At 42.1% G+C, this 11,640-nt stretch overlaps 1 protein-coding gene across 1 annotated transcript; it reads left to right on the plus strand.

Moving 5' to 3' along the window:
• The first annotated feature begins 2,252 nt into the window (after positions 1 to 2,252).
• On the plus strand, positions 2,253 to 7,359 carry kcnh6b (potassium voltage-gated channel, subfamily H (eag-related), member 6b). The gene is made up of 11 exons (XM_069156282.1): positions 2,253 to 2,393; positions 3,248 to 3,673; positions 3,817 to 4,210; positions 4,405 to 4,604; positions 4,712 to 4,964; positions 5,066 to 5,259; positions 5,388 to 5,496; positions 5,816 to 6,073; positions 6,425 to 6,605; positions 6,716 to 6,920; positions 7,051 to 7,359. Exons 1-11 carry the CDS (start codon positions 2,253 to 2,255, stop codon positions 7,357 to 7,359), a joined length of 2,670 nt encoding a protein of 889 aa, XP_069012383.1.
• Positions 7,360 to 11,640: the final 4,281 nt, after the last annotated feature.

Below are 11,640 nucleotides of genomic sequence, written 5' to 3' on the forward strand. Positions count from 1 at the left end.
TTGAAATTGCATCCATTTCTTATCTGTCATAATCCAAAATCTACACATATGCCGATATGTTTTCAGATTTGTTTCACTAAAAAGTCAGTTCTCAGGTTCGAGATTCAGATTGGACCAAGATTTGGCTTCCAAACTAGGTGTGCTGCCACAAATTCTGAAACTATCCCTCCAGCAGAAGGTGAAAACAGCCTTTTAGTGTTAACAGCTGCACATATGAGTCATTATACACTGCTTCAAAAAATAAAGGGAACACTTAAACAACACAATGTAACTCCAAGTCAATCACACTTCTGGGAAATCAACCTGTCCAGTGAGGGAGCAACACTGATTGTGAATCAATTTCACCTGCTGTTGTGCAACTGGAACAGACAACAGGTGGAAATGAGAGGCAATTATTAAGACAACCCCTATAAAGGAACGGTTCTGCAGGTGGTGACCACAGACCAGTTCTCTGTCCTCGTCCTTTCTGGCTGATGTTTGGTCACTTTTGCATTTTGCCAGTGCCCTCACCACTAGAGGTAGCATGAGGCGGTGTCTACAACCCACAGAAGTTGCTCAGGTAGTGCAGCTCATCCAGGATGGCACATCGATGCACGCTGTGGCAAGAAGGTTTGCTGTGTCTGTCAGCACAGTGTCAAGAGCACGGAGGAGACACCGGGAGACAGGCCGGTACACCAGGAGACGTGGAGGGGGCCGTAGGAGGACAACAACCCAGCAGCAGGACCGCTATCTGCTCCTTTGTGCAAGGAGGAACAGGAGGAGCACTGCCAGAGCCCGACAAAATGACCTCCAGCAGGCCACTAATGTGCATGTTTGTGCTCAAACTGTCCACTTTTATTTTGAGTGTGATTCTGAATCCAGACCAACATGGGATAATGATTTTGATTTCCATTGATCATTCTTATGTTATTTTGTTCTCAACACATTCCACTATGTAATGAATAAAGATTTTCAACTGTAATATTTCATTCATTGAGATCTAGGATGTGTTGTTTAAGTGTTACCTTTATTTTTTTTGGAGCAGTGTAAATACGCAGGGCAGATTTCTGATTGGAGGAGGACTTCTGTTTTTCTCACTTACAGAATCAGCTTGAGATTTTCCTCTTGTAAAAGTTAAATATTAAAATAATATATATTTTTATTAGAAATAAAACAAAAATAATACAGATGTTGAAAGGACATTTTGAGCCAAAGTCATCACCCCTTCGTATTACCCCTAGTGTCAACATCACGGTCAATAAGATCCCACATTAACAGTATGCATGCAACATCGAGCGGGTACTATACCTTCAGCCAGCTTACTTTGTATTTATTTTTTACAACACCACATCATCTGCATTTTTTTTTTTATGTTGCAGTCTGAACAAGATCTTAGATCTAATCTACCAAACAACCTACAAGAACAGTGAAATGATACTTTGATGTTAACGGGGAATTCCAGTAGCTATATGGCTCCGAGCCCATTCGCTCTCTTATCAATGCTCGTCATCGATTCTCCTGTCAGTTCCTCTCAGCTATAGCATGGCGTTGATTGGCTTCAAGTAGTGGCCAATGTTGTGCAGCAACACGTGAGCTTAAGGCCAGTCCTCAGCCCAGTGCCAGAAGTGGAGGGTTCAACACTGACATCCGCAACATCACAGCGAAAACATTTGTGTTTGCCTGAATATGAACCATGAAAGAGGAGAGTGAATATTTTTGAATGCATTTGTCTACAAAGGTGTTCAGAAGGATGGATATTTGATTCATGGCTGAGAGTTAAAGGTCAACAAGGTTCTGACATTGTGGTGCAAATCAGGTATGTTGTGTTTATTCACTTTTAGTTAAGTTGTGATCCACTAGCGAGGCATTTTTTTTCTACAATGTAATGGCTGCCTTTTCTGTGCACGAACACTTTGTGAAAGAAGTATTGACACTATCCAGTATTTGGGGGCAGAGTATTTTGGGAGGGGCATTCTGGGATATCAAAGCTGCGAGGAATCTATTAAAGGGGAGTATAGTATATTGAACATCACTAAGAAGTTCCTATTTTGTCATTCAGTAAAACATACTGAGGCAAATTAATTATAAACAAAAGTGAGTACAATAATGTAGCAAACAGTGTTTTGAATACTATAATTGCAGTAACAGTTGAGGAAAGTCAAATGTCTTTCCAGAAAATGAACTAAAATGTACCAAAAAAAAAGCTAGCATAGGATCTCTTTGGCCTAAACAAAAATATGTGCGTCTAATCATCTGTAAGCCAGCGGAGCTTCATGTCTGACTCCGACCTTATGAAGAGTGGGGGACCAGCAATGAGGAGCCCTGAATGCTGTTCGCCTCCAACTCCCAGGATGGAGCTGCTCAGCCCCTCCAAGGTGAAGGACTGCACTCAGAACGTCAAAGAGGTCACACAGGTATGGGGGGGGGGGCCGAGAGCCTCACATGCACTCAGTCTCTGGCTGTGCGAGAGCCAGAGAGTCCAATTTAAGAGCACTGAATGAATACATTTTGTCATTCGCCACCCAATTCACTGCTGGCCAGGTTCAGTCCATCATCAAAGAGCTTACAGTTACCATGTTTTTATCTCCCAAAAAAATGTAGAGACTCCCAGGAAATTTCCATGATGGACAACAGCCGTTAATTAAACTGCTAGTGGAAAAATCAGTAGGTGGTTTGGTGGCTGGATGTTTTCCTCATGGGTGTGAACAACACAGTTACATTGAGCCCTGAGGCTCGGCATTCTGCATCACTGCCTCTGTGGGAGGGTGTGAAGTGGTTATGAAAAAAGGGTCACTTGACTCTTCTCTGTCTGTCCATCTGATAATCTATTAATCTATCTGATCTAATAGATATATCTTTCTGATCTAGTAGATATAGCTATCTGATCTAATAGATATATCTTTCTGTATCTCAGACATCTATCTGAAAGGTTGGTGAGAATGCTGCCTCCACTCAGAACCTGGTCAAAACAATACATCTTCTAGAAAGGCATGTTAGTTAGTTTGAGTTCAAAGAGAAAGTTATGAAAACACTGAGGCTTTTTTCAGAGAATGTACTTGTTTTCATTTTAAACCAAAAGGTTAATCGAAGTAAGAAGAGTTGCCGTTTCATGTTTTTTATATGACTTGTGGGAGAAAAAAAATTCTTAAAATGCATTAAAATGGCACTAAAGAGTGACCATTAAATGTTCCGATTTCCACGAGATAGAACATAAAGAGTAAATGTTCATGTGAGAATAATTGCATACTGATGCATTCTTTATGCTTAGGTACTTTCTCTCGAGTCTGATGTACTGCTTGAATATAAACTTGAGGTGCCAGAGACCACGTGGTGGATCTTGCTTCACTACAGTCCCTTCAAGGCATTTTGGGACTGGATTATTCTCATCCTGGTCCTCTACACAGCTGTGTTTACTCCTTACTCAGCTACCTTCCTCTTGGATGAACATAGGGATTTACGTCAGAGGAGTTGTGGCTACACATGTAACCCTCTGAATGTGGCGGACCTCATGGTGGACGTGCTGTTTATTGTGGATATACTCATCAACCTTCGAACAACATATGTGGATCAAAACGACGAGGTGATTACCCAGCCGAGCCGGATAGTCAAGCACTATATCAAAGGCTGGTTCCCTATTGATCTGTTTGCAGCGATCCCTTTTGACCTTCTCATATTCATATCTGGTTCTGACAAGGTAAGAAATCTGCTCTTTTGCAAATTTTATTAATTCACTTATTTTCAGAAATACGAAGTTGTATTGATTCTAAAGTTACGTTTTCTAAAGCCAATCCAATCCTGCCTAACAATGATCTTCCCTGTTGTTGATGAACACCAAAGATGGCAACCTTAACAAGCCTACTAAAAACAGCTCGGCTGCTGCGACTGGTCCGCGTGGCAAGAAAGCTCGACCGATATTCCGAATATGGGGCCGTTGTCCTCTTCTTGCTCATGTGCACCTTTGTGCTCATTGCCCATTGGCTTGCCTGCATTTGGTACGCCATTGGCTTTGTGGAGAGGCCGTACACAGAGACCGGCTGGCTGGACAACCTAGCCGAACAGCTAGGAAAGGTATACAACGACAGTGACTCCACTTCTGGTCCGTCAGTCAAGGACAAATACGTTACCGCTCTGTACTTCACCTTGAGCAGTTTGACGAGCGTGGGGTTCGGTAACGTCTCTCCAAACACCAACTCTGAGAAGATCTTCTCCATCTGCGTCATGGTCATTGGATGTGAGTTCAATAACATTGTTGGGGACTGTGTAGAAATTACTGGGATGGCAAAACGGGCTTTACAGCCTCCCTAGTACTTTTTGTACAGTCTCTTAATAGATAGAACAAGAGATCAGCCTGTTTCATAATTTGCATTTAAACAAATTTATCACTGCCACAACCTGTGCCTTTTGTCATTTTTGCTTCTGTCTCAGCTCTTATGTATGCCAGCATATTTGGGAATGTAGCTGCGATCATCCAGCGGCTTTACTCTGGTACAACCCGCTATCACACCCAGATGCTGCGGGTCAAAGAGTTCATTCGCTTCCACCAGATTCCAGGTAGTTTGCGCCAAAGGCTCGAGGAGTACTTTCAGCATGCTTGGTCCTATACCAATGGTGGCGGCATGAATGCTGTAAGTAAAAACCATGACAATTCTTACCCATGTAACATGGTTGTTCAGTATTCCCGATTTACATCTAATCCCTGATATGTTGATGGCTTTGTATCCCCCTAATTCAGGTGATGAAAGGATTTCCAGAGTCTTTGCAGGCAGACATTTGTTTGCACTTGAACCGATCTCTGCTACAGAACTGCAAGGCTTTCCGTGGAGGCAGTCAAGAGTGTCTGCGTGCCTTAGCCATGAGGTTCAAGACAGTCCACGTTCCTCCAGGAGACACTCTGATCCACTATGGAGACATCCTCGACTCTCTCTTCTTCATCTCATGTGGTTCCATCCAGGTCATCAGGGATGACGTGGTTGTAGCCATATTAGGTAAAGCTATCTGACTGTGGACAATTTGACTGGTTTCTCAAAGAAGTCCCAGAACCATTCTTCAGAAAGCGTCTTGAATAAAACTCTTCATCCTCTTTCAGGAAATAATGACATTTTTGGCGAACTCATCCACCTGTATGATGATCCAGGAAAGTCCAATTCAGATGTGTACACCATCACCTACTGTGACCTGCACCACATCCCGAGGGACGACCTGCTTGAGATCCTGGATATTTACCCGAGTTTTGCAGACAACTTTTGCAGGAACCTGGAGATAACTTGTGACCTGAGAGATGTACGTTTGCACTTGGCTTTAAAGAAGACAAATGTTGAGATGTGAAAGGGCACTTAATGCTACAGATAGCGTGGTATTCAGTCATTTTGGCTATGTGATGAATATGATTTGTTTCCTGTGGTCATCAGGCTGATCAAGTGCCACCAATAGTAACAACTGATGATTCTGGTGATGACTGTGGATATCGCCACAAACCAAGACACAGAATCCACTCCATGAACTGCAGAATTAGGCCAGGTGAGATATGTAGCAGAAAATAGTCACTAAACCTGTGACACTGACCGGCCAGATAAGTTCTGTGTTTTATTGCCTCCAATGTTCAAGCGTGTCTTTTTTTTAGCTGGCATGGGCGTAGGGTTTAAACTTTGTCAGTAACGGAACCCATCAGTTAATTGATTATGAACAAATCGAGTTTTTGATAGGCTCTTATTGTCAGTAGGGAGAGTTTGAATGTTCTGCCCAAGTTCATACAGGGTTGGAAATCAGACAACAGTGATCTCTAGATGTCTCCTGATGTCCTGGGTATAATCACGAATGACTGCTTTCCTTTGAGCAGATGGAATTGACCATGAAGACTCGTACCGCCTTCAGTCCTTCCCTCACTCACCTCCCCAGGCCCACTGGGATGATCGCTGTAGCTGTGGATCCCCATGTTCCCAGTCAAGTGAGGACCTGGCAAGGCCTCTTGCCCACAAAGTAGAGCTTTACCCTCCGGAGGATGCCAGACAGGACTACTCTCCCTCTGTCGTGCAGCTGCTGCCCCCAAGTGGCACCTCAATGGGGAGGGATGCAGTTTTGGACCAGGGCCACCAAGGTAGATAGAAATGAGTCTTGATTGAAAATTGTCCTCAACATGCATACAGGGTGTGTTTACCTTAAATTCAGATGTTCTAAACATGATATGATGGGCCGCTGCTGTTGATGTTGTATTGTTGACTGATGCGTGAACGTTTAAGATCCTTGTAAAACGACATGATTTTGGTTGCTTTTTGTGTACCCTATAGCTATAGAAACACCTTCTGCATTTCTTCCTTCAAAGCATTGCTCTACATTGCCACTAGTGGCCAAAACCTCACAAGGTGCCTTTAGTAAATCTCTACTTATTTTATTCAAATGATGTGGGTAAAGATTTTCCAACAATTTCATGTCTTTATATTGGCCTCAGCCTCACCTTTGAATGTGACGGGAATGTATAGCTACTGGCCAGAGCGACAGCCACAACAGTTTTCCAGTCGCACCTGGCGATCAGCCTCTGTACGCAACTCATACCACCCACCAGCCTTCACAGAAGAGAGGCCCAGTGACCTTGAATCTCGACTTGAAGTTTTGCATTCACAACTCAACAGGTGCATTTACTGTTGCTCACTATTTAATCTCAGCTGCTTCCTTTAAGAGCCACATCAACATTCCTCTGCTATTCTCACAATCTCCTAATCTCAGTCTCTTCCTTCCCCAGACTGGAGACTCGCATGGCGGCAGACATTAATGTTATTCTGCAGCTTCTCCAGAGGCAGATCGCTCCTGTTCCTCCAGCTTACAGCACTGTATCATCTACTACCCTCCCTACTGATTCTCCCGGTCTGTATGGGACTGGGAATCCACTGCTGCGCACCATGTATCCCATTTCCCCCAATCAGATAGACAGCCGGGCCCCCACACAGGTAAGGAATTCTCCCAAGAAAAACTGGAAAATTCATTTTGGCCAACCCTCTTGGGACATTGATGTCTTTGTTAAATAAAACAAATGCAGCATGCTGTCACATCTCAGCCTTTGTGATTTCTTCGCTTCAGAGCTCGTCCCAGACTGACCTTAAATTCCCCAAGAAGTCCCAGGAGTCACTGTCCAGCGGTATCCATGTGACTGGGGCGTCTGATGACACCATGTTCATGACTGTAACTCCCGAAACTGACACCCATACAGGGTTAACTCCTCAGCTGCCCCAGCCAGCAGTCAAATCCTCCCTCATGGCGAACTCCAGGCTGTGTGGAAACCTCCGCTACCCATCGCTACCAGGGAACCTGGACCTCAACGCAGGACTGGCTGAGATCCAGAAACATCTCTCAGACCCGGTGCTGCCTGTCATCTCACAGCAAGTGTGACTTTCCACACAGCAATTCTCTGCTCCGTAAAGACACGCGACCAGCCTGTCTGCAGATTCAATTATCATAACACATTTAGACAGCAAGTTGTGTTAAAATCAGGTAATGGTGGCCAGCAAGGATTTCCATTCCACGTTGACACAGGATAACACATCATCAAGGACGGCAGAATAATACTTGAAAGAGTTCATCTCATTTGAACAAATGATTGATGCAATACAGTTATCATACTTTTTAATGGATCATTGCCACTTTTTGAGCACAGGAATCAATTTTTGTTTTCTTCTTTTACGTCCTCTTGTAACACACCAGCTCAGTAAATATAGGGAATTGCTGTTCCATCCCTGTCGTGTGAAGTTTAATCCTGATCCTGTTTAAATCCTGAGTAATTCATCTCCCTCTCTGACAGAGCTTCTACCATATTGTAAGACCAGAGCCTGACTGATACTGACGTTGTCAGGCGATTACCAATATTGTTATTTGAGAGCAAAGTAATGGTTCCACATTTTGGAAAATAAACTTTTTTGCAAAGATTTAAAGGTTCTGGTGTCAAATTTAGGGAGATCTATTGGCAGAAATGGGATACAATATTTTCATTAGAGTATAATCACCTGAGAATAAGAATTGTTGTGATTTCCTTATGTTAGAATGAGTCCTTAATATCTGCATAGGATTTGGGTCTTCTTCCACAGAGTCTATCGTGCTGCACTGGCATTTTTCTACAGTAGCCCGGAAAAGACAAATCACATTTGTTGCTAGTTTCAAGTCAGAGTCTCTCAAATACTTGGAAGGGGAAGGAAGGGAAGGTGATGGGTATTCAGTTGGTTGCATCCATAGACTGTATACAAAAGTGAGCGCAGCTCCAGGGCCGAAAAAATTAGGCCAATGCGATAGTGCCTTGTGCTGCAATACCAGCGAGTAGACCGCTCGAGGTTTGAAATACAAAGTCAATAAAAAATTTTCCACGAGTGTTTGGTGTTGTTAGCTAAAATCACTCCTTCTTATTAGTTTTCTGGCAGTCCATCTGAAAATAATCCCATAATTAATTAGAAAATAGGCCTCAAAAAGCCATATTTTTGGGGGCGTGTCTGTTTGATTGGCGTGCCTGTGCAGTCAGGATTTCACTGTTGGTGAGAGGGACGTAGTGTCATCGGGTTTCCAATCAAATGGAGTCAGATCCATACTTGCTTCTCTCAGCTCGTCCAAATATGGTCACTTCTGGCTCCGAGCTAGCAAGATGGCGATCGGCAATTTCTGAACGCGAGCCTTCATAATGGTAGTTCACAAACAATCCCACAATACATTGTGTTCCATTTTATATACGAGTGATTCTACACCCGTCTTTGATGATACAAAATGCTGATAAACTATTGAGTGTCTGTTTCACAGAGATTGATTGAATAAAGGCATGATTTTTGATCAAGCTTTTGTCTTGACTGGCACATAATCCTCCATAATCCATCCTAGCTGCTGGTTTTAAATACATTTTTAGGATGCAGAGATGGGTGGTATCAACCATTCACTTCTAAGCAAATAAGTCTGTATCCCACAATCTAATGACAATATATGAGCAGATCTCTTTTGTTGTTATTTTACAAAAACAGATTACTCAAACATTTTCATGAATATCCATTGAGCTTGGTCATTGGAGAATTGTGATCAAAACATGTATATAGTGTGGCATTTTTGGTTGTGCTTTCTGGTCAACAAATTACGCAATAACATTTTTCAAAATTCCCACAAACATATCTCAGGCATTTCTATAATATTTGCTACTGATACAGTACTTTAGGTGCCACTTCACCGGACCTCCCTGATCTGTTTCCACTTTGTGAAGATGGGTCTTTGAACAATTGATTTTCTGAATTTATGATGGCCCCAAAGTGAAACAATTGCTCCAAATATGACTCCTTTTCATTTCTGCGTCTTGTATTTCCTGTTTAAATTTTTAATCTAGTATTTCCTGTGAGGGGATGTTTATTTCTGTATAAAATAAACTAATGTTGCTACGAATAAAATTGCTGGTTCTGAAATGACCACGAAATCTGTAATATGGACAATTAATAATAGCAAACTACAGTAAACTGTTGGACTGATGAGTATCACAGCAGAAATGTTTTTCACTTCACAAATAATATTCAGTTAAAAAAGTAAAAAAAAAAACCAGTTGAATCCACATTAACCACATTCGATCCAGATTTAAATACGGTTAAACTGCATTAGAAAAATGTATATCGAAAAATGACATAATGGCTTAAGCTACAATACAAAATGCACTATGTAGCGTATAAAAACAAGAGTAACTGACCAGCTTATTTGTCTGTCAGACGTGCAAATAGCTTGAAGGTTATGAACTCTCATGTCTCTACACGACAACAGATTTGACAAGGAAAAGTCTTTCGGTTTCTTGAGACTTATACTTGTTTTTGTTCGTTTTTTGCAGTTTTCTTACTCTGGGTATCTTGTACCACAAAGTCGAGTGTTGCTTTCCACATTGTAAAAGTTGTAATGTACATCCTCACTAAGTTAAAGAAAAGCTTTACACACATCATCTGCATAAACATGAAGCCAGTAGGAGCACAAACTGAATGTTCCTCCGTCCTTCACAAACAAAGACTTTCTCACAACAAAGTCATGTCATCTTGTAAATCCCACTCAGAATGTGTTTGAGTTGTTTTATGCCTCAATTCTGTCGACTGCAGCTCAGACTCTGAGGATTTCCAGGCAATTGTTGGAACATATACCGATCCAGTCCGGCTGGATGGATCCCACTGGATATTATTGATCTCTCCCTCGGCTGTGTAGGCCAGTATAGGGTCCTCGATGGCCCGTGGCAACTATTGGATGTCCCAGATTAGAGCCTGGTGGTCGTCCGCTAGACGGAGAGGAAGGGAGGGAGTTCGATCTGAATCGATTTAACTTATTTAGACAGGAAGAAAGTAAAGTGTCTAAACACTACCTTTTACTGGTCTGATTCTGGTAACTATGTTTAACCAGGTTATCTGATTCAGTAAGACAGAAAAACATCAAATTAAACACCATCATTTAAAAAAATGAAGTCCTCCTGCAGAACTCCTCCCTCTCCTCTCTGCCTGAAGCTCCTCCCACCAGACAAGCACAGACTTAGTGTGCATTTAATATCTGCACGCAATTCAACTGTCCTTTATCTGCCCACCTACCCCTGGGCAGTGTTTCCTAGCTGTAGGCAGAGCTGGAATAGCAACTTTGTCTCCAGGAATTTCCACCATTGAATTATTTGACATCTGACAAAACGTGAGCGCATCTGTATTTATAGAACAGATGCTCCCTCTCTGAAATGACCAGTGATTGTTCTCTCAGACCACTTAAAATACAGTACGCTGAAAAGTTATTGGAATTTTTGACCAATGACACAACTTTTTTTTTTAAATACTGCCTACAAGAACTTTAAGATCTGGGAAAAGATGAAAAAAGAAAGGAACACTATATTCCTCACAAGAGATTGGTCGGCAAAGGTGCAAACCTCGACCACTCTGCTCTTTTCTCCTCAACTTTACGCATTCTGCTGTCATGAATTACCTTCAAAATAAACATCCAATGTAACTGATCATCTGCCATCACAATCGTATCAGATCCTGATACATGTTGTGATCAATTCTGTTTTTAGAAGATAGCCTTAACAGATTCTTTTGTCTTTGTATGTATGGCCTTTATTGAGTGATTATTTTTCCCCGCAGGTTCATTTCATTGACGTGTAATAATCTCCTCGAATGTGTAACTGGTCTTTGTTTCAGGTGAGGCTGGGCGCTTCAACTGTAACACACTTCATGAAACACTGAACTTGATAATTAACCAAAGAAAAGATGACCTTCATCAAGTATTTAAAGCTCCATGTGTAGACTTTGGAAATTTCAGACTGAGTATTAAAAGAGAAATCAATCCCTACCATTTTTTTTACCCCAACTTGTGTATGTACTGATACACACTAAATTCTCATGCAGAATTTTTTTTTTTTTTAAAATGGCTCCCTCTGGTGCTTATTGTCAGCTACTGCAATGGTGTTTATGCTTGAGATAATACTTTTTTCGGGTGAAGCTGTCAGACTGCAATCAAACTTGTTGCTGTGTTTTCAGCAAAAGCTGCTCACCTGCCGTACAGACGTGACAGCAGGAGTGCGGCGTCCAGGCCCTGTGGTTGTTGAGTCTGGCCACCGGAGTTCATGGCACCCGCACGTCTAAGATCACCACCTGAGGATTCACAATAAGAAATATACAGACATTAACTGACAGGAAATAAACTGGA

The sequence above is a fragment of the Embiotoca jacksoni genome, unplaced genomic scaffold, assembly GCF_022577435.1.
Source record: "Embiotoca jacksoni isolate LCO1_2020_lvr unplaced genomic scaffold, fEmbJac1.0.p SCAF_20, whole genome shotgun sequence".
Lineage (NCBI taxonomy): Eukaryota > Metazoa > Chordata > Actinopteri > Embiotocidae > Embiotoca > Embiotoca jacksoni.

Excerpts from the sequence above, each read along its gene's own strand:
- kcnh6b (XM_069156282.1), top strand. The coding sequence starts at position 2,253 with ATGTCTGACTCCGACCTTATGAAGAGTGGGGGACCAGCAATGAGGAGC. Across the intron at positions 3,674-3,816 it reads TCATATCTGGTTCTGACAAG|ATGGCAACCTTAACAAGCCT; the intron begins GTAAGAAATCTG and ends TGAACACCAAAG. Across the intron at positions 6,074-6,424 it reads TTTGGACCAGGGCCACCAAG|CCTCACCTTTGAATGTGACG; the intron begins GTAGATAGAAAT and ends TATTGGCCTCAG.